The 25,589-nt window shown below is 27.0% G+C and overlaps 1 protein-coding gene across 1 annotated transcript; it reads right to left on the bottom strand.

The window, feature by feature from the left end:
* On the bottom strand, nt 1-25,056 carry LOC112692348 (cytoplasmic aconitate hydratase-like). Its single transcript, XM_025566993.1, has 18 exons — nt 25,011-25,056; nt 21,383-21,469; nt 21,111-21,277; nt 20,902-21,047; nt 20,765-20,834; nt 20,486-20,678; nt 20,285-20,415; nt 20,035-20,206; nt 19,511-19,728; nt 5,024-5,183; nt 4,724-4,944; nt 4,258-4,414; nt 1,149-1,384; nt 943-1,079; nt 734-881; nt 547-669; nt 287-472; nt 1-177 (listed from the first exon to the last, which is right to left on the bottom strand). Exons 1-18 carry the CDS (start codon nt 25,039-25,041, stop codon nt 64-66), a joined length of 2,697 nt encoding a protein of 898 aa, XP_025422778.1. The 5' UTR covers nt 25,042-25,056; the 3' UTR covers nt 1-63.
* Nucleotides 25,057-25,589: the final 533 nt, after the last annotated feature.

Below are 25,589 nucleotides of genomic sequence, written 5' to 3'. Positions count from 1 at the left end.
AAAAAAATATGGTCATGGACATCTTTATATTATACCTATATAATATAGTATTGTCTCATTTTTTTAATCTAACATTTTTCTGATCATATAGTTCAAAATTCCTCCATGTTTGTGGTACAAGATATCTACTTCAGTGTCAAAACGCAAAATTGCGCTAAATACAATGTCTGTATTAGTCTGCAAAATAGAATAAAATGTAATATAATATATAAAATATATAATTTCTTTCTTTGTGATATTACTCTCAAGCATTAACTATATAAAAATTACTTTTTCATTTACTTACTTTGACTTGAATTTCTTGCAATGGTTTGCAATCTTGTGGAATATCTATGTCATATACTTCATGACCAGTAAGTTTCAAAGTTTCAGCATTTTCTCCTTGACGGAATTGCAATGGAATTATTCCCATACCAACCAAGTTGGAACGATGAATACGTTCATAAGACTCAGCAATAACGGCTTTAATTCCCTAAAAACAAAATTGATGGATTGCCTCAAAAATACAATTTATATTAATTATAGTTTAATCGTAAAATATATTACTAATAAAAATGGTCCTTTAGCTGCCCAGTCTCTTGATGAACCTGATCCATAATCTTTGCCAACAATTGCAATGAGTGATCTTCCCTCCTTAGCATAAAGTTGAGCAGCATCAAAGACGTCCAACTAAAATAATGAAAACAATAATTTTTAGTATATTTTAGTCATGAAAAATATAAATATGAATAACCTCTTGTCCACTTGGAATGTGCAATGTTTTTGGTCCAGTGTTCTTGACAAGTTTATTTACTAATCGTATGTTTGCAAAGGTTCCTCTAGCCATGATATCATCATTTCCACGTCTTGAGCCATATGAGTTGAAATCTTTTGGTGTAATGCTAAGAAATAATTAAATTTTTAAATTCAAATTATTAAATCTAATAAAATTTTGTTGCTTACTTTTTTGAAGCTAGATAACGAGCTGCAGCACTATTCCTTGCAATACTACCAGCAGGACTGATGTGATCAGTTGTTACAGAATCACCAAGAAATAGTAACACATGTGCTCCTTTTACAGATCGAACCCCAGGTAATGTCTACAAAATTATAAAATATTTACATTATTGTTTAAATTATAAAACCAAATATTTATTTTAAAAGTTTACTTTTGTCATTCCGCTGAAAAATGGCGGGTTTTTTATGTAAGTTGATGACGCATCCCATGGGTATAATTGACCATCTGGGGCTTGTAAACATTGCCAAGCATTAGAACCATTTTCAATGCGAGCATAGACATCCCGAAACATAGCAGGAATAACTGTTTGCTTTTCAACAATTTGGATTTGTGATCTTGATGGCCAAATATTTTTTAAAAATACAGGTTTACCATTCTTATCAGTACCTAAAAATTAATTTAGATGTAATCAATACCTAACTATATTTGTAATTAATAAAACTTTAAGAACATTTTAAAATTGTATTTGAATTAGGATTTGAGTCATAAGTTTTAATATTTGTTTAAATACTATTATTATAAAATTTGAAAAACAATTCTATATTGATAAATTTGTATTATAATAATTTATGCATACATACATAAACAATATTGGTCTCCATAAAAATGTGCAAATGTTTTTGTTTTTTTTTTAATTTAAAACCAGGGTTCTAGTAAGTATATGATTAATTATAAGGAAATTAGCTTTATAAAAACTATAAATCAGGTTTATCATAAGCAGTGGCGTATTTACGGAGGGGGGCCCGGGTCTCGACCCTCCTCCAGAAAAAAATTTAAAAAGTCATAAATAACTTGGTACGTAGGTACCGAGAAAGATAATATCAATTTTATATTATGGGTTTTTAATATTTCTATTATAAAAAAAAAATATATACAATATTGATTGTATAAATAACTTGGGTTTAACTTTTGATTATTTTTGTTGCGTCGTCGCCGTTCAACGACGAAATCAATTCTTCAATATCTTATTGAAAATTCATCAGAAACATCCACAAAAAAGTCGCTGAAAAAAACTTGTGAAACTAGATGAATAGAACAATTTCACGCAATAAACGATTTTATGGAACTTTATGAGTATGTCATTGAAGTATTGGATACAATTTCGGAATGGGACGATAACGATACTTCGAATAAAGCAAAACGTCTTAGAAGTTCTATTTTAAATATAGATTTTGTGATATTATTCGTACTAAACAAAGATTTTAGCATAGGTTTACCACTTTCAAAGATTCTACAAAAATCAAATATCGATCTTAAATTGACTGTGCAATTAGCAAATGATACACAAAAAGAATTACAAGAATTTCGAACACACACCGATGATTTTTTCAAGGAAATATTTGAAAAAGTGAAAGTAGTAGCCGAAAAATTTGATATTGAAATTAAAATTCCAAGATTAACAAAAAAACAAACTAATAAATGCAATATACCATTAATATTATCGAGCATCAATTTTTATTCCTTATCTTGACAAATTTATTACAGAGCTAGAAGAAAGGTTCAATGTTCATCGATCGATTCTCTATTTAGGGAAAATGGTACCATCGAAGATATTATAACTCTTTCAAATAAATATATTGATGATTTACAGAATGATGGATCTCAAAATCAAATTATTGAAGCAGAATACAAATTATGGCAGAGAAAACTCATACAAACAATAGAGAAACCAAATAATGCTCTAGAAGCTATGGCTATGTGTAACCAGTTAATTTATCCAAATATATTTAAACTTCTTCAAATCTTAGTCACGCTTCCTATATCCTCTGCAACAAATTAAAGAACATTTTCAAATTTAAAAAGAATAAAAACATATCTGAGGAATTCCATGTCAGAGGTAAATTATAATAAACTTAAAAAATATTCTTATTATTTACAAATTACAATTAAACACTTTGTTTATTTTTTTGTTTATAGGGAAGATTGAATGGTTTTAGCGATGTTATCGATAAATAAAAATTACTTAACAAAACCGGAAGAAGTTATTGAAGAACTGACGAGAAAAAAAAGACGTTTACCTTTTTTATTATAAAAAATTATTAATTTGTATTAATAAATCATAATAGTAGTGAAATATACATAATATAATATAAATAATATAATTATTACATTATAACTTAAGTGTTTTTTTATATTATAAACTTTAGGTACTTAATATTTAGACTCCCTCCCCATCACAAAAAATTTGAAAATACGCCACTGATCATAGGCATGAATACAGGGGCAGCAAGATTTTCTCTTGCTGTCCTTAGACAGTTTAAATATAATTTTTAAGGCCAAACAGTCCAAGGTGACCATTGTATAATGCTCAACAAAAAATTAAGTTGATTATCCGAAGTGTATTCAATTACCAAGCTAATTTTTACTGTGTTAAATAAGTTATAGGTCACAAAAAACACAGTCACTGCAGGATTCTTCAATAGATATACCAGTCATATTTAGACCATTTGTATGAAAAAAAATTGGGTGGGTAAAATATTCATTACCCCCGATTTGAAACTCCGTGCACGTCTTGAGGTTAATATATGTTGTGAAAATAAAACACTTGTACAAAACTTTTATTGTAAATTTCTCTTGTAAGTTAAGAGAAAAATATTTAGCCGCTTGAAGTCTAAAAATGGTATCAACGGGATATACGCTTGGTCCTTTCCTTCAAATTTTGAAGTATAAGTAAGTTTTGTATCTTCAAAGTAGGGTTGCTATAAACGTATAAGGCGTAACCGGGACAAAACAAACACATTTTTGAGTAATATACTTTTTATATAATTTAATTTTATTGAATAGACCATTATTAATGACCGGCAATATAATATTTTAAAATATTTATGTGAAATAAAATATATGATATATCTCGTGATATATTTAGGTAAATGTGTAAATTACAAATAATTTTTTTATTATTGATTGTTAATCGATTACAATTAAAATTGTACTTAGAGATAAAATCATCCAAATTAAAAATGAAATAATTATTATATCTAAATTAATAAATCTACATTACCTTTAAGTCCCGGGGACATATAGACGTCCCGAAAACATTTTTCGGGATACCGGAACAAGAAGTTAAAAACCGGTGTCAATCCCGGTTTTCCGGGACGTATGGCAACCCTACTCCCAAGGAGAATTATCGACATAATAGTTGTTAACTGTTTCATTAAACACCTACTTGAAGCAAGTGGTATTTTGCAAGAATGCATCACTATTGTTCACGATAAAATACCACATTTTCATTAAAAAAATACGAATCAACATTTGCTTACCAATTGGTTCTGTTTCAAAATCAATGTCAATACGTCCAGCAATGGCATATGCAATCACTAATAATGGTGAAGCCAAATAGTTAGCACGTGTGTTCGGATGAATACGGCCTTCAAAGTTCCTGTTGCCCGACAAAACACCGCAACAAACGAGATCATTCTGAATATAATAATACAATTATAGTATTTAGCAATAGGTTTTGTAATTATTAAAGGGGAGGGGGTAATGAAGATAATAAATCAACTGAGATTCAGCTCCAGTACGACAATACAAATATTCCATACAAATGTGTAATTGCTAATAAAATTCTGATTTAAAAATATAAGTATTAAAGAAGTACAAATAAAATAATTGGTTTAGAAAAAATGTATTCAATATGGTTTTGGGATAGATTTTGGGGGTATTTCAATTTAATAATTTAGGAAAACAAATCCTAATAATAATATATTTAATTTGCATCTGACTAACCGACTCGATAGCGTTCACAATAGACTCAGGCAACGGGCCAGAATTTCCGATACAAGTCATACAACCGAATCCGACGGTGTCGAAACCAAGTTGTGTTAAAGCTGGTGTAACACCGCTCTCTCTTAAATAGTATGTGACCACTCCAGAGCCGGGCGAAAGACTAGTCTTAATGTACGGAGCAACAGACAGACCAGCTTCGACGGCGTTTTTAGCCAATAGACCTAGAAAAAATAATAAAAAAATACGTAATCGACTAAATATAAACAGTAACAAAACGTATCTATTTCGTTAATTGTTTACCAGCTCCGAGCATAACACTGGGATTGCTCGTGTTCGTACACGATGTGATGGCGGCAATGACCACCGATCCGTGTCTTAAAGTATATTTTTGATTGTTGAATTCAAATTCAGCACTAGCGTTCAACTTATCTTTACTAATGTTAAATCCTTTAAAACCAATCTGAAATTTAATCAAAATTAAATACATTTTTTGAAATGTGTAAACAGTTTGTTTCACTACCTATTTAAATATTTCTTGTACCACTCAAATATGGGCTTAAAAATACACGGATAAACAAAAAAACTCATTTGAAAAACCTATAAACATTTATTAGGATATTAAGATGTTCTTATATGTAAATATCTTATATATACGAGTAATATATATATTATTTATAAATATAATGTATTAAGCTCTTTCACACCAAGAAACATTGTTGTCTACAAAATGCATCGGAATGTTTCTGACTTAATTTAAAAACGCACGTCGAGACCTGAGCAACAAATTTAATAAATATTTATTCTTTACCAATTTGTGGTTTGAGAATGACATTTTTTATATACTTAATTTTATCATTTGACCGCGTTTGGTTCCATTATATATATATATATTGACCTTTCATATAAATCAATGTATAAACAAATATTTTTTTTTAGTTAACTCCATTGCGTTTTTTGTTGGCACAAAATATCAAATATGTAAATAAAATATATTATACAGATATATAGTGAATTCAATTAGAATATAATAAATATGAATTATTAAAACAAACAGATTCATGTCAATTCACGTCAAACCTCTAAAACTGAACTCAAAATAATAGTCTTAAAAATATCAAAATTGGGAGAGTCATAAAAAACATGTAATAAAAACACGTTCATTCATATCGATGTGTTGGACACTCCAATACATTCTCGACGACAATGTTGATAAACATCTATTGAAATTTACTCGGCCAGTAACAACATTTTGTCACCAATAATGTAAGTAACAAATTTTAAACATTTTCATAAACTTTGTGAATGACGACAATATTGGAAACATATGTTTCCGATAAAAGTTTCTGTGATCTGGATATGATATTATATATTAATGTTTCAAAAAAATAATGCAAACTGTATACAAATTGTTGAGTTCCTAACTAAATTAAATGATTTTTTTTTTTTTAAATTTATTTTAGAAAATATACAATCTGTAAGGGTAAATTTTACAATAAGCATATGTGATATATAAATTAAATTATTTAAAGTTACATTATTTTATTAAATTATATTTAGGTACAATCCTACCGAATAAATAAAACATAATATCAAAAATAAAACTCAACATATTTCTAATAATTCAGAATCTAAAAATACATTTTAGAATCAATTATAAGATTGATTGGCAAGTACCATATAAGAACCCCTATAATTTTATTAAATTCTATAGCTAACAGATATTTTTGAGATTAAGCCGGAAGGACCAAGACATTAAGACCAAATGGTCATTATATTGAAACGAATGAAATGTGTTGTATTCTTGAAAAACCCAAAAGTATTAGCCGTAAAAAGGTAATTTTTTGGTCAAAATATAAGAGGCACAAGAATTTTCAATGTAATTTTTATTGTAATAATATAATATAATAAATTGCTGCTATAGAAATGTAATTTTCTTAATTGTCTAAATGTATGTGTCATCCATTAGCCGAGTAATAATTTCTCAATTTCCAAATAAGTAAGGTCTTATATTTCACAGATAGAAGTCGGCAGGGCTAAAGTTGAGTGAGCGGCGAGCGTCTTGATATAAAATATAAATGCACATCGTATTTTTCAGCTTCATTCCGATTATATACTTTAAGTTGCAATCATGTCAGTAAACCGTTTATCAATTTTGTTAAATAATCCAATTTTACACAATAAAATATTTTTTAAATAAAGGGTTGGTATTCTGTCTACAACAGAAATTTACTAATTACCTATTATTTGGGAAATTTAAGGAAATTTGGTACAATTCTTTAAATAGTAAAATAGACAAATGATTATTATTTTAAGGTTGCTTATTGGCGTAGAAATTAAAAAATTGAGATTATTTTTGTGCAAGCGGCGAAATTCAAACTAACATTTATCAAACATTTGTGACGCGCCGCGACGCTACGGCTCGCCGCTAGTAATAAAAGTATTCACTGATAAATAATATGAGTAAATTTTTTTTTCGACGCACTGCGCTCGTCAAGTTTGTACACGCAACCTAATCATTAGCTAACAAATATAAATTACTGTTTTTTCAATTAACTATGATTATACAATAATGTAAATATACACTGAACTAATTTTAATTAATATTAATGACAGATTACTAAATCTGAATAAAAAATGAAATTTATTTTGGATAAAAGGGCTTCAACAAAAGTAACAGACCCTCTTATATTATGACTAGAGCTCATATGTTTATGACTTGGCAGATTTTTTCGCGCAACCAGAGTTATACCCTAATATGATAATATTATTTATATTATAAATTCGATTCATGATATCTCGATTGCAAATATGCAAATTTATCTTGCATATTTTTGCATATTTGACATTTTTGAGCATATAAATAGATATATCGATTATTTCTAAATTAAGTAACATCAAATTTATAAATTATAAGTATAATATTAAATATGTCCATATTATTATAAGGCATTGTAATCCTGATACTTAAAGTCCTTAACCTATGTAAAATTTAATAGATTGAAAACTAATTAATATGTTTTTTCATATTTATAAGCTCTATTTTTTTTTTTTTTTTTTTTTTGTAATAAAGTATTTTAAATACACATTCAAACGAGTATATACATTTTTTGAATTAATAATAATTATTTTTTTGTATATATTTGTTGCAAAAATAGGTATATTTAATACATTTTATGGCATACTTAATTACATAATTTAACATTTTATAGTGCATATTTTTATGAAATTTTGGTCATTAACATTCGAGCTCTAATTATGACGATGATCCGGTTCTGATATCGGTGTCGGGCTCTCTGTACTTACAAGAGTATTTTTACTAATTTTCTAAATAATTTATTAAATGAAAAATGTTTCCGAGTAACCGAAATGACATTTTCTGAAAAAAATAATTTAGAAACTAACGATAAGAATTATTACATATAAATTTATTTCTGTACAACATATTTCACGAAATTGATTAACCCACTTATAAAGTATTAATTAAAATTATAAACATTATATTTACATAAAATTCTATTTTTGATTGATCACTTATTACCTATTAACTTATTCAAGAGGTTAAATCGTCTTAAATTGTTAATAAATAAAAATAATTATGAATAATATTAATTCAGTCTATTATTTACAATTTTGGGTCAATTAAAATGCAATAAAATTCATCTGAAAGAATCTAAATTATTTACAACCTTAATTAAAGCAATAATAAATAAATGAAAATTATAAGATATTGGCAATCGAGATAATCAATTTCAAATCCAATAATAATATATTTAAACCAAAATGTAAAACCTAACTATCGATATTATATTAAATTACACAAAATTACTGAAATTATTTACAGATCATCAAATACAAAAACTTTCATTTTCAGAAACCAAAAAAGTGTAATCAATTTAATACAATTATACCATACAATTAAAAATAAGAAATACCGATCAGGCGCGTATCTAGGAACTTTTTATGTGGGGGGGGGGGATTGAGCAAATTTAAACTTACTATTTGTAAAAATATAGCATATGTTGAAAAAATGAAATTAATCAATTAATTGTGTTTAAACAAATACAATATATTAAACATAATTAATAAAATACATAATATATATTAAATTCGAATTTCCAGGGTTAAAATAGTTATTACCTAATTACAATATTACATCAATTTTTCTTTTTCTTTTTGTCAATGTATCCTTCAATTTACTCTTCTTCTGGATTAACTTTAATTTTCCTGTGAGTATTTAGCTGAGTTAATCCGTTAAAACGATTCTCTGCCATGGTATTTCTGATATAAGTTTTAAACGTCGCAATGTCGAAAATTACCTTTCTGCAGTAGCTTTTGTAATGGGTAAAGTTCCACGATTTTTAAAGATTTTTGATAATAGTAATTTTCATTACAATTATTTAGCAATTCTGATAGATAAGATGGAGTTTTAGATAAATTTTGTATATTTTTAAAGTCCCACAAAATCTATATTATACAATAACTACTAAAGGGAAAAAAAGATTGTATTAATTGTGAATATTTTTGTACTAAATCTGTTGTCATTTTTAAAATTATCTAGAATATCTATTTCAGATACAAACAATTAAAAGTTTGTTTATTTAACTGCTTTGGACAATCTTTATTTGCCAGCAAGGATTGGTGACTACAATATCGCTGTTATCGTATTATTCCATTCAAATTATGTTTATCAATTAAATTTAACAAAATAATTTTATGTATATTTTCAAGTTACGTATGTTAATTAATTCTTGACTAGTGATATATTATTTATCGACTGCGATCGCAACAAAATTTATTTTTATTTTTATTTTTATTAACTTCTTGATAATGCTACTTTTGTAAAACCGCTATTTTAAATTGCTATATTTAAATTATTAATGAGTTAATAACGTTTTAAGGTAAACATTTATATAATTATAAAATATTATAGAAATCAGGTTAACAGTTTAATAAAATATCTACGGTGTTTTTGGAACATGAAATTAGTTCCGTTCAGATTGATGATTATTATCAGGTTATTATTATTCAGATGATGATTATTTGTAAAAAAAAAAATTAGATGAAAAACAAAATTTGAGGTTGGGCTTCATATAATTCCAAAAACTTATCGTTGGAATATTACATGTTTTTTTTTTTAATTTAGTTCAGTGATAACTAAATATTTCAAATTTAAAAAAACCAAAAAAATGTACATCGATGTCGAATGTGTAATCAAAATGCACACAATATGTAATAAAATAAAAATCCACACCTGGGGAACGCTATTAAATGCGCGGCTCGTTTCCTATGGTACGGACATGACGGACCTACAATTTTTGTTTCCACGGCGCGAGTAGAGTACCGAGCTAGCGAATTTGACTCGTGGTTTGGCGCCGCCGGAACCCGCCTTAATTGGTATGGGTTGTGTATTTATCTGAACAAACGATTATACGCGCCTATAAAATTACAAGTAGAATAGGAACTGATAGTGATTTATGATAAGTATTAGGTTTCATAGACTTCCTCCTCAATTCCCGTCACCAATGTGGAATTTGCACTAAAGTAACTTACTGGATAGTAGTAAAACCAACAACGTGTCAGGGGTGGAATAATAGGTTTAGTCATTTGACTAAATACAGAAAGCAATACGTTTAAATTCGAACATATAAATAATTATTATATTTTAGATTACTGCTATGTAATAGCCAGCTGGCTATGTATACAAAATCAATATCTTATAACCCATAGCGAGTGTTATCAACGAGTATAAAACAAGTACGAAATATTCATCAAACGTTCGTTGTTAATAAGACTATACAAACGGAAACACTGTGAACAGGAAAAGAATAAAAAATAAAAACGATCAAGAAACGAGGAATTTTCGAAATCATCACGCAGGCGTTGTATCGTCGATCACACTCAAGTACTACAGTTGATGATACCACGTCAAAGAATCGCAATGATGAACCGTTCAGAGAGAATTTTGACCACCGATGACGACAGCCAAAAGTGCAGGCTGTTCATGGGCAACCTACCCAAGGTGAAAACGGAAAAAGAGATATTCAACGAAGTAAGCCGCATAACGCGCGGTCATTTGGTGCGTGTGATCACGTATAAGAACTTTGACGACCCTTCGATGCACCGGGGCTTTTGCTTCCTGGACTACGGATCGATGGCCACGGCTTCGAACGCCAAGCGGGCACTGTCGAAGCAGAAGGTGTTCGGGTGCAAGACGTTCGTGGACTGGGCGGACCCGGAACCGCAGGTGGACGCGGACGCGATGGCCACGGTCCGCACACTGTTCGTCAGGCTGTACGGTGGCGTGCTGGACGAACGCATGCTGGCCAAGAAGTTTGGCCGGTACGGGGTCGTGGAGCGCGTGAAAAAATTGAAGAACTACGCGTTTGTGCACTTTGAGCGGCGAGGGGATGCGCAGTCGGCCATGGATGCGCTGGATTGTTCCAGGGACGTGGCTTCGGGTGTGTGCCTCGATGTCGCGTGGGCCAAGCCACCGGTGGACAAACGAACGCGACAGCGGATGTTGCGTAACCGGGAACGCCGGGTACGGAAATCTGCGGTCGCGGCCATGGGTCAACCGGTTCGCTACGCCCCGCGGCCACCGTGCCGTGCACCCGGAGACAAAGGACGCATTGGCCCCCCTCCCGCCTTTGCCGCCACGAAAGTCACCAATTACGACCATCGCGGTTACGCCTTCGGACCACTGCAACCGTGCAACCGATGCATGCCCTCCTCCACAGTGTGCATTCCTGTGGCCAGGGCCACGTCTGACAAACGCAACAATGACAGTTCACGCCGGTTCCGCTTCAACTTCGCGCGCGCAGACCAGTGCAAAGCGGTTCGTCATGACGATGGCGATTGGAAGAAGGGTTGCACGAAACGTTGGACCAGAAACTGTTGAACTTGTCCATGAGAATGTCCTTGAGCTACCCCAAAAACCATTGACGTCACCGTAGTGTTGTTTAGCCGTTTACGATTTTTAAAAGATTCAATCTTTGTTTTATGTTAAAAAAATCCGCATTTTACGAAAAATAAAAATAAAAATAAAAATAAAAATGAAAAAAAAGTTGTTTCAAATAATTTAATCAACATCTGACTATTGTTCATTCATAATATATTGTTCCAAATATATATATATATATATTTTTTTTTGATTTATAATTAAAAAAAATGCTTATATTTGAATTTTTTTTATATATTTTTGAAAGAGTCATCATTTATGGGTGGTTTCTTTTATCAAGTATTTTTAATGTAAAAATAATAAATAGAGAATTTCATTTATAGTTATTTTATTTTTATACTATTGTAATTTTTTTCCCGGGATTTTTTATCAACCATTCTTTTACGCTATAGTCGCTGGACACCACCGAATATATGGAAAGTCAGTCAAGTATCATTCTACTTAGCATACAATCGTTAAGACATGTCATTATATATCTTAATTACTCTTAGAACTTATATTTTATAAATCATCGATTCAATCAATACTAACTTCATTCAACAACGTGTTTTAAATTTTTTCAAATATCAGGACCCTTGTACTACCAAATCACAACCGTTCAACTGATTCAACACGCAGATCTCGTCGGCCTAACCGGGAGTTTTCCAGAGAAATACAACTCAACGGACTTGACTGGATCAACCGGCAAGTCACAAAAATACATTATTCACTAATGATCAATTATATTACTTTAAGTAGATATTAATACGAAATAGTAAACTATAGGTTTTTATAAATACAGTGTTCATATTAATTTTTTTTCAAATCTATGATATGATTAAAATGTAAAGGATAATGATGTATAAAAACTTATAACAAAGAGTTACTGAGAACACTATTAAATTTATACTTAATCTATGTTAAAAATAGATTTTATGACTAATTTTTTAATATTGATTATTTTTTTCGCTTCAATGTGTAAGGTTCATTATAATATGTTAGTTATACGATTACAAATAACAAATAACAGGAACAATTTTATCAAGATTAAATTGTAAATACTATCTATTGTATATGCATTAGTTTTTTTTTATAAATAAAACCCATTAAATAAAAAAATACATTACAATTAATATACCTATATTGTAAAAATAAATAAATGGATTGTAATTGTTTTTGGATAAAATATACGTAAAAACCTCTTTGTAACAGTATAATATTGGGAATAATCATTAGTTATCAGATATTACTGTTATCAACAAATGTATTTAATTTAATCACACTGAACAAAAATTAAAAATAATAACCAAATAGTTTTCATTCAAATAATTTTACAGCATGTATGAATTCTTTGTCTTATGCTGAAATACATTTTAATTTATAATTTATCTGTTGTTTTTATGGTAAGGTAAACAAAATTATTGAAAAAGTTCTTACAGGTAATTTTAAGTATCTAGGCAATGTTCCGACTCATCCCTAGGCAATGGACTCAAAAAATTAAATAGGAGTAAAAAAGCATAAAATTTTAAGGAACTCTTAAACCAATACTTTAATTTAATACAAAGGTTTATACATATCCATGTATCGTTGAATCCCTCCTATATTTACTTATTTTAACATTTTGATGCATGGAATTAATCAAAATTAAAATCTCATAATGTCTTGATTACCATATATAGACATTTTTGGATGGAACTAGTTATTTATTTTGTACTTATAAGCCATAAGCTATCCATCACAATCACTGTATCGTCACCAAAAGGTACAACGTAAACAATTAAAAATATCTATATATAAAACGAAAACACGTGTCTATCATTGAATTATCTACGCTATTATCACCCAACACCATATACTTGTTAGTCTATTTATATATGTTTAGGTATTATCGTATTAAATATTATATATATATATATATATAAATATTTTGAGATTGTATACATAAACGCGTGGAACCGGTCTAAAATGCGCATTTTTCTCGAGAGTATATTTTTAGGAGGAGCTCTATCGCACCAATGAGGAGGGCGCATCATAGCAACACCGTAATTACTACCAACTGAATGAGCAGGCAACGCTTAACTTGGATTTGTTGCGCAGATTTAGATTCATTTCGTGCAAGTATTTCGTTGGCTTCGCAGTTGTCAAGAGACAAAATCGAGTAACTTTTGAATACCGCAATAATTATGGTACGCAAATTAATCTTTATTTATGTAATTATCTATCTGCGTGTTTAATGTTTAATTTCCATCAGATCTTCGACCGAACAGTTGTTAGTATGATTTACTAGGTACATTACTTAATTGCAATCGTGTGACTAGAAATCGTACTACATACTGATCGGATTCGAGAGCCATCGTATACGATTTATAATGCGTTCCGTCGCACAATATTGTCGTTAACTGTTGTCCTACTGTAACGTGTTATTTTCTACTTTATTTGTAATTATTTTTTTCTTATTCATGTTTTTGTATTTTGTTTAAATTAACGAAATCTGGCGTACGTTTTCTTGATCATCAAAGTTTTAGGTTGTTAAAGCTATGTATGGATTCACTTAAAGCTTTGATGACGGGACAGTATGCGCTAGAAATATCGACGGTTATCTTTGTGCTATTTAAGCACGTGTTATCGTATTGTATCATCGTATATTTTATTGAGCTCTCTTTAAGTGTGTATGCATTTCTAAACTAAGGGACTTGAAAAAATCTCGAAAAATACTTTATTACTAATACACGGCTTCCTGTTTATGACGGACGCCGATTGGTAACTTCAACCTCTTTAGCGAATGTTAAATGTGCTAAAGACGTGAATGTTACTTGCGGAGTTCCATAATCGATCGACCACTCCCACAAGACTACTGATGTTTAAATATCTCAAAATGTCTGAAGAATTTTGGGTCCATTTTAAGGTAACTAGATCACTATGGGAGTAGTATTCACGCATCCCATAGGATATAGGTACCCTATAGATGATGCAAAAACGGTCTTCGATTTAAGATAAATTAAATTTCAGTACTAAAATCTGATCGTATACTAGATTTTAGATGATATATATTCTATTGATGAATAACTAATTATGTTAAAATTCACTAACCCTTAAATAATTTCTTAATTATTATGTCATGATAATTTAGTTTGAAAAGATATTAGCTTATGTTATAAATATTAAAGGTATAAAAAAAAATCATTGCCATTAAATTTAAGCCCATAGCTAAATTATATTTGGATGGGATGGTTTCATGTTCATCAGACTATAGAGTCATTAAAATATGTTATCATTAATCATTTTTTGTAATTTTCTATAATTTATAACCAAGAGAATATACATAGGCAATATACATATCTAGAATATATCATAGAATATACATATCTACATAGGCACTGATACATAATGAGCAATAACCTAGTTGATATAATTTAGTTATTAAAATTAGTTCATGAAAACTAGAACATTTTTTTTAAAAAAAATTAGCTAAATATTTGAAAACTAATTATAGTTGCATCAAGTTTCAAAAAAAAATAAATAAATTATTTTGGTTATAATTTTATAATAAAAAGAATGGGATTCAAATAGTTAAATTTATTTATTAAATTAATAACTATTTTAACAATAGCTGTTAAGTTTTATAAATGTTTTTCGAAAACTTAGTTTATATCTTGCAATGCACTAAGAATTGATGACCATAATTAATTGTTAAGATTCATCGTCCTACCTAAGTATATCAGAACTTAATTCAAACTTTTACTAATTTTAATTATTTTAAAAATCATGTCTATTAATTAAGTTATTACTTACTAATTAATAAATCTGAGTACTTCATATTATATTTTGTATAACATTTATTTTTACTATTTATTTTTAGTTTGTATATAATTATGTTAAATATTTTTCACTGTTGTTATTACAATATTATTATTATTATTATTATTATATATATATATATATATATGTGTGTGTATCTTACTATGTATGTAGTTGGGTCCAAACCCATTGAATTTTCTAATAAATAAATAATTATATTTTATGTACAAAAAAATGAGGCTATCAGTTAGCTTGATAAAATATCTATGCACAATAAATTGGTTGCTTGGAAAATTATATTTGTTTATTTTATGATTTTATGTTTTTAAACATTTATTTAAGAAAATATATATCTGTAAGGGTAAATTTTACAATAAGCATATGTGCATTCGTTTTTTTTCACAAGAATTTACATGAGTTTAAAAAACTACTTAACAATAGAACTTATGACAAGAGGGACTTAAATGCAGGACTTATTTGAACTTATATAATACTAAACTATTTATTTATTTTTTATTGCATTGTTGCTAGGTCTCTCCATCAGTTACTTTTTAACCTTCTTTAGGGGGTTTCCAGGTATGTTGATAGAATCAAGGGCAAGGATCGGATGGTTTTTTTTATGTGCTCTGCCCAGGGTTAAGTTACTGTATAATACATTTTTCTATAGCTGAAATTATGGCTTTAACAGAAATTCTTTAAAATCTTAAGTGCCCTGTGGTTTTAGAATTAAAGATAGCATATTTAATTTGCTTTAATATTTTTAACTACCACATTTTTTTTTATATTTCATTTAAAATTTACCTTTTTAAAAAAACATTGTAAATCAACAATGCCTTATAAAATTGACCATTATCCCTTGACACCTATTAACAAACCTACAGTAAAGTTATGGATTATAGTTCATAAACGGGTAAAATGTAATACTACTAACCTACATTTTAATAATTTACTTAATATTGATTATCTTATATAGGAATATCAAATTGGATAAGTCATCAACCTTAATTAGTGTTTTCAAGTATTGCATTCCTTTAAGTGATTTAAATTTAAATAAATAATTCATTTTTAGTTGTCTATTCAAATATATATTAATTATTTAAATAATTATATTATTTATAATTTTCTGATAAGTGTATGTTTAATCTTAATTGAGTTTTATAATATATTTCCATAGGCAATAGGTGTTAATTAAAAATTATTTAATTTCAGTAAGTATAAAATTAAATAAGTAAAACATATTTAATATTTTCTATGCCTTTTATTTGTAAATATATTTATATACATAATAGTATTATACTATATTTATATAGAATAAACGGTCTTTTATAATTACCAACGTTATAATTATTGCCAAAAAAAAAAAAAAGTTGTGGGAGGGATACATACAAATTGGCTCCGAAAATTAGGTAAATCTAAATCATTGAATTAACATCGAAAAGTCATATAGTTTATTTAAACTAAAGGTATTAAAATTTGGTGAAACTTTTCGAGTCATCATTTTGTGACTAATGAAAATAAATATCACATTTAGTGTTCTAAATATTGTCAATTTTGTATTTTCATCCAATACGTTCTACAATACATATTATAATTAAAATAACTTTCATTGTCAGTTAACTGGCGGGCAGTGAGTGAAAGACTGATTTTTTTAAGAAGATTTCTCTTTCAATTACAGTTATGATAATGTAAAATGTGTGCCTAATGTTTATAATTTAGCTTTTCCAAATGAAGTTTCAATGTATACGAAATAGTTAATTTCTGGAAGACAATTCAATTGTGCTGTTTAAGAGGTATTATAAATGCCTACTCATAACTGTTTATTTTCAATATTTGGTCTTTGGAAAAACTGCTACATTTTCAATTATATTTGTAAACATTTTATCAATAATTATTCTCAGAACTATACAGCATACTTTACTTAAATTTTATTTGTTTGTAGAACAGTGTGAAGAGAAGTAATGTTGTATAACAAGAAGTAAAACTAATATTTTGTTCTCCACAATATTTTTTCCTCAAACTAAAAATTACAGAATTTAAAATGTGAAGATAAGTCTTTGAAGATGTGAGTGAACACTGGTTTTGCAGTTTTCTAGCTAATAAGTACAATTATGTATGATCCTAAAGTAATGAGATCAATTAATAATTATTTTGGTTGAATATTTAATTTTTAAATACTTAATGATTAATTAGAATTAACGGACTTAACTAACATAAAAAAAAAATAAGTGTAAAAATTAAATAACATGTACTGTTAACATTATCAAAATCTAAATATTTAGACTTAAATTTATCCAAATAGGAGAAAGATAACTTCAAGTTTATTTATGTAGACTAGCGTAGTTAAACTGGTCAGGAGTGTTTTAAAAATTTTAATGTTTTAATGATAATTTCTTTTGTGATTTATAATCTTTAAACTGTTTTGTTGTACAAAGATATATTAAAATGTAATTAATTATTATATTAAGTAATGAAATTCTAAAATCAATAATTCATTATATAATATGGGTATGACACAAATAAATGACAGATTACTGATATATCAATAGAACAAGAAATGTACAATCTGGGCATAACTGTCCAAAGTCCACATAAACATAGAATGATCAATATAATCTCATTAATTAAATAAGTATTGTAAACAAAAAAATCCAGATAACAAATATAATTCAGATTATTGCTTATAAATGACATAAAACACAAATCCTGACACTATTCAATTTTTAATTTGTTAAAGACGTAATGAAACACTGATGCATGATTCTTCAATGAAAGGTAAGTTCATTAAATTTTTATAAAACATACTTATTATATTTAATAGATTTTATTTATTTAAATGAATTTAAATTAATATTAAAAATTAAATATTTAAATATAAGATGTGGGCACTGTGAATTGCTTCTAGTTGGTACTCATTATTAAACGATATCACTGGTGACAATTCATGAAGCATGCATTCTTAACTGATTAAATATTTTATTTAATTATTGATTTAAAACTTAGTATAGGTAAGTAGTTGTATACTTATAATTAGTTAATTAAATTATACTTTAAAATAGTATACATAAATGTTATTCTATTTGAAAAAATAGAAGCAATATTACAATTTTGTTATATTTAAGTTTTACAGTTTACAGTTGTTGTTAAAAACTTACAGGGAAAAAATACTTTTTTATATATACACCAAAAATTTATAACCAAAAATCAGTAAAATTCTGTAAGGCTAATTAAAAATCACTATATTCCTGAAATAAAAGTTCTAATAGGCCAAGACAATTAGTAAAATTTTAAGTAAAATATTTATAAGGGTTTTTATCTGATATGCTTTGGTTCATCGATAATTAATTAAATATTAGTCAGAAAGCATAACATTTATGAAAAAATATTTATAAAAAGTAAATAGAATTATAAAGCTATTAAAACATTTTATTATAAATACATTTTTAAATTTAAAAACTATGATTAAATATCAAAAATTGATATCAAGAAGAAAAGAAATTAGTTAGTTAAACACAATTTGATAACTTTAATTATTTTAAATTAGTTTTTGAGAAGTACTCACAAAAGCTGTTTAAGTGAAAGACTCATTAATTTTTAACAATATTGAACATTGCTAAACAGATCAACAAATCAACCTTTATCTTAACATAACAAAATAATGCATAAATTAACTTTTTGGAATATGCAGGTGCAGATATAAGGCTATAGGGACTTAAGTATTTTCAGTTAATGAATGATTGATAATCATGATTATAGTCATAAATTGACAGTTAACATATATTAATAATTTATTTATATTTATAATTTAGTTAGTATTTAGAACTAGATTAGATATTTATATACACCTGTACATTTTTCTAGTTTAAATTATAAATTATTAAAATTAATCAACCATTAAAAATAATAACTACAGAATAGAATAATAACAATCTAAAATATATACTACTAATTTTAGAAATTAAATTCAAAGTTAATTATTTAGTATACTTTCAAAATATGGCATAATTTTTTACTGCATAAAAATGTTTTACTAGTCTAATTTAGTTTTTACTTACTTTATTTGTGAGACAAGTTTGGAAATCTTTTTGAGCTTCAGATACGGACACACGATCATGTGGTCTCTTAGGCCCGCTAATAGATGGTACAACATCTCCTAAATCTAGAGTAGTAATTTGACTAAATACTGGATCTTGAGATGGGTCATCATAATTTCTTAGCATTTTGGTAGATTCTAAATATGCTTTAACAGCAGCAATTTTTTCATTGCTTCGATCTGAAATATAAAATGTGATTTAGTTATTTATACTTTAAAAGATCAATAGAAATATTATTAAGTTGTACAACATACTCCACTAAAAAAATTGTGAAACCCAGTATTTTTGAACACAAATGTGCACACATTAGCTCTTATAATAAATACTAATAGGCATAAATTATTTATTTATAAAAAGTAATAGTCAATCATTAGTTATTAAAAATATAAGTATAATATTACTGGAGTTTATATAATTTAATTTAAATATTTTTTTTTAATATAAATATTTATAGCTTTGGTTTTAAATAATTATACTATACATACTTGTTTGCTGAAGATAAGAAAGAGTGTTTTGGTCTACTGGAAAGAAACCTACTGTTGCTCCATATTCAGGGCACATGTTACTGATAGTTGCTCGATCAGCAATGGATAATTGAGTAACTCCAGGTCCAAAAAATTCAACAAACTTTCCTACTACGCCAATTTGTCTCAAATTCTAAAACATATTGTATATTACTTAGTTTAATTTTAAATAATATTTTAATTATTTCTGAATAATTGAATAATATTTCACCTTCGTAATTGTTAAAACTAAATCGGTAGATGTAGCAAATTGATTTAAAATTCCTGTTATCTTGTAGCCAAGAACCTGAGGAAGCAACATAGATATTGCTTGTCCCAACATAACAGCTTCAGCTTCAATACCTAAAAAGGTAAACATTTTATGTAATTTTACGAATTGATTTTAATTTTATTAAAATTAGCTATCTCTTACCTCCCACACCCCATCCTAGAACTCCTAATCCATTTATCATAGTTGTATGAGAATCTGTACCCACTAATGAATCTGGATATAATGTGTCTCCATCAGAAAACACAACACGGGCTAAATACTCTAAGTTAACTTGATGCACAATACCAGAGCCAGGGGGTACGATTAACATGTTCTTGAAGGCCTTAGCTCCCCACTAAAAATATATATTGGTAAATTATTTAGGTATTAATTAAATTTTTTATTTATTAAATTGTTTATATGAATTAGCTCATTTAATACCTTTAAAAATGTAAATCTTTCTTTATTTCTTTCAAATTCAAGATTTTCATTTTTCTGTTGAGCATCAGCTCTAAAACAATTTAACACTTCATTGATTATTATTTTACTTTAAAAACAGAAAAATGTATAAATATTACTCTCTGACAAAATCTGCTTGAACTGAATGATCAATTACTAAGTCAGAAGGACACACAGGATTAATTTTGATCGGATCACCTCCTAAACTTTTGACGGCGTCTCTCATAGCAGCAAAATCAACTACAGCCGGTACACCAGTAAAATCCTAATACATTAAAAATATAGTTAATTTAAAATTTGATATGTATACTTGATAATATATATTTACTTGTAAAATAACTCTAGCTGGTTTAAATGCAACTTCAACACCATCTTTGACATTTTGATTAATTTTCCATTTCAGAATATTTTGTACATCATTTTCAGTAACTTGAAAGTTATCACAGTTTCTAACAGCAGATTCTAAAAGTATTCTGACAGAAAATGGAAGTTGATCTAAAACATAAAAAAATACATAATTTTAGTAAAGTTCAACTAACATAATTGAATAAATATAAATATAAATAAGATTATTAACTGTTAAAGTATGATAAATATTACCATATTCAGGACCAAATTCAGGCAAATTGAAATAAAAATATTGTTTATTGTTAATATTAATTGTTTTCTTAAATTTTTCAAATGGATCTGCAACAATACAATAAATGGAAAAAACATATTTATATTTACATATGACTATTTTTGTTAAACTTAATTACATAATCATAATATTCAGTATAATAAGGGTCCATAGACCAACAGTTAAGAATTCCTGAACTATGAACAATACCAATTACATTTACATATATCTTTGACCTTAAAAGTAACACCTAGGTACTACATATCAATAATGCGTAAAGTAATGTAAATTATAACAGACATGATAATGTTTGCATTTAATTCAAAAAAAAAAAAAATAAGAATAAATATTAAAATATTAATCATTCATAGTTTACTATTAAAATTCATTATTTTTGTAATAGTTACCAGCATTTTAAACGGTGGGGTACTTTATATTTTAATCAATAATTTCAAGTGATTTTTGTAACATAACATTAAAATGTTTACCAACATACAGCTATAAACAGTTTGATTATTTTAGATAGTATAATGATTTATAAAATAATAAAATTAAAAAAATAATTTACAGGTTGAGAAAAATTAGCTGTAAGAAAATTATATTGAAAATATTAATCATTAAATTGATTAACTAGGTAAAAATAAATATTAAAAAGTAATTATTAATAACACTAAATAAATTCTAATATTATAATCAAGTGTTTCAGAGGTATAAAGTATAGTTAGGGTTAATGAAGTATACTGATCAGTAGATACTGAAAAGTAAAGTTACACATAATTTATTAAACCAAATATGGCAACTATTAGCTAGGCACGAATTCAGAGTAATTATTAGCAAAGAGAGAAGATTTTATATTGTGGGCATAATATAATATATAAAATTTAATAATTCTATAAATTATAAGTATTACCATTTACCAAAAATATTTCTTAACACTGCAAAGGAAAAATTTTCAACAAAAATTTAAAAAAAAATAGGTATATATAAAAGAAAATTTTTATTTAAGAACAATAAAAAAATATTAAATATGAAATAGGTTAGGTTAGGTTAGGTTAGAAAAAAAAATTATAAAAATTATAGAGCGAAATTAATTTTCTTTTGTTTTTGAAAACATGTCAATACATAGTTGCTACAGAAAACATATTATTTGTATCAATGTTTGACATGTAATATTTGTTTATTTTTTTTTGTTTTGTTTCATGACCTATATGGGAGGCCATCGCTCCCATGGCTCCCCCTCTGCTACTAGCCCTTGTGATATCAACCCTATAATATGAGTAATGATTACAGGAATAAATATTTTAATAAATATAATAAAATTAAAATGCATTCATCATTAAACATACATTAAACAAAAATAAAAATCTAATAAAAAAATGTAATAACATTTATAAATTCATAAAAATAAATTTTTTTATTTATTTGTAGGTTAATTTAATCTATAAAGGGAACAAAAATGAAACATTTTTTTATGAATTTTGGTTGCATAATACCCAATTTCTAAATAATTTATCATACTTCTTTTATTACAAAAAAAAAAAGTTTTGGTAAATAGACTGATAAAATTACATAACTTGTATGATAATTAATATTCACATTGAGTAAAAATGTAAAAATTGAGATGTGCTTCTCAACAACTGTGATGCGTAACATAGCATAATATAAACTCATATGTCAAAGTTTGTTACTATGTAACTATGTAAACTAAAAAATAATTAATAATTTCTATACTTAAAATTAAGAACAATTATTAATGATTTTTTACTTCAACAGTTTTTTCTTATGATATATATTTTAATTATACTTAAGAAAAATTATTTTTAGGCGGGCTTTTAGGTAATTAAATATTATTTTTTGTATGGTATTGTGAGATATCAAATAGGCATTTCCATGTTGTCATAATATAAAGGTTAAGAAAACACAAACACGAGCTATTATAGTAATACACATTATAGTAATAATATAATTGCTATACAATTTTATACTCTTATTATTTCTTATTTTTAGTATATCTAGATTGATTAATTTAATAATAAATAATAATATCAAAATTTATAATAAAAAACATTCTAGTACCAAAAACAATTAATCATTTTTTTTTAATTAAGAGTATATACTTCATATCTTCTTTCATCAAAGTTATTCCATACTTTTGAGAATAAATAATCTAGTACACAGTATAATATAATTTTAATTGGTTAAAATATATGTACTAAAATAAAATTATAATTTTTTATATTACAATGATTGTAATAGTAATTATATTCTAAAACATTTATTTTTCTTTAAGAATATTTAAAATTTCATTTTTTAGTATATAAAATAAAAATAAGTTGTAAATATAAATAAGTAAGTATGAATGTAAACAGTTCAAACAATTTAATATGTTTATAAATTCTAAAATAACAAGAAAGATATCGTTAAAAAAAAATTAATTTTACATTTCAATATATTTTTAAATTAAATCTTAAATAGAATAAATAATCAGAAATGTTAGATAGGATATTATAAAAGTTTTTTTAATAATAAATAAATTAATACAAATAAAATTGTGTGGTAAAAAGAAATAATTCTTTTACATAGGTACCATACATAATGAAAGTACTAGTTTTTTTTTTAATTTGTCTTTGTTCGTACATTACAGCAAGATCTGCTAATTATTTAATCATATAGTTTTATTATTTTGAGTACAAAATAATATTATATCTAATATAAAATGAATAGCATTTTTTTTTTTTTAAATACCTTATCCTGAATAGTAATTAAAATATTTAGAATTTAATCATGTCTGCACCAAACACAATTCTGATAACAATTTACTAACACAATTAAGGGACAATACAACATAATTGGTGTGTATATATGAAATAATGACTGTAATAAACAACATAAATACTAACAAACGCTTTGAATAATGTAAAAAAATTTAAATATATATGATGAGAAATAGATAGGTTAACTATTTATTGTCACAACTCAACGAAACTAACAAATGATTATCAATGAGATTAAAGAATTGCTTTTAAGTGTTTCCGAGAACTATGAACATATATGTTTAAAAATCGTACTTACGCGACATTTTTAAAACAGTTTTTACGATTTTTTCTATATTATATTTGAATGCAAATATATAGATATATATTCAGCAGGTGGCTGAAAAACTACGTGACAATGAAAAAACTAGTATTTAATATGCAAATACGCGTTGTTTAGTCACGAAACGTTAGAATAGAAATCGCCGATTTAAAAGGCTTGTCGACGGAATAGACCACTTTCATAAGTTATAAGATAATTGGCCATGCACAAACGGTGTAAAATCCACTGGTGTATTAACAATAATCACGGTTAATGTGATAAGGAGACGTGTCACGCGATATCAATATTGACCTTTCGGTCAGCTGTTTGTGTGTGATACTGCATACCATATTTTATAATATAATCACGGATAGTTTTGACACAGACTGTATGAATGTATACAGTATATATTGAAATATATTTAATCTGCATTTTTGTGAACTCTATTTTGACGCTCAAATAAGTCATTCAACGCGACGTCGTTCGCATATTTTTACTCTATGTATCGTATTAAAGGTTAGATTTAATCCTAACCTGACTGCGGCTTCACTTCATCCGAACCCATTACTCATATTTTGTTGTAAACGGTCAGCGTATTGCACTCCGTTATTAATGGAATAATATAAGACCGACCGTCCGTCTGGTAAACGACAGAAAAAAAGTATATTAAATTAATTGTACGACGTATGTTGCAATCGCCGTCCTTTCCGTTGAACTTCTCCCACTGGTTTATTCATCGTTTTCACAATATATCGAATGAGTTCTAAAACGAATCATTGATTAAGCGTTATATTACACGACCGTTATATTCGGGTCGCATCAATGGTACTTATTGTAATGTTGTTAATTCATCACATGCTTTTCGCTAGTGTTGAATGCCACGTTCAATTTCAGTCGGTTTTCCGTTTCAGATCGTGTTATAATAATATATAGATATAATCAGTGGTGTATTTTAAATCTTTTGTGTGGAGGGGGTTCAACAATTTTTTAAAAATAAGTGATTTTAATATATTTTAAAAATACATTTGTGGTATGAATTAATAATTATATTAATATACAAACATTACAACCACATGATATAAATTAATTTTTTCTTTCTCTGTACCTACCTTC

This window comes from Sipha flava, unplaced genomic scaffold (genome assembly GCF_003268045.1).
Source record: "Sipha flava isolate LNK unplaced genomic scaffold, YSA_version1 73_pilon_pilon, whole genome shotgun sequence".
In the NCBI taxonomy this organism is placed as follows: Eukaryota; Metazoa; Arthropoda; class Insecta; order Hemiptera; family Aphididae; genus Sipha; species Sipha flava.
The sequence above is the reverse complement of the archived record's forward strand: the minus strand, read 5'-3'. Positions and strand labels throughout refer to the sequence as shown.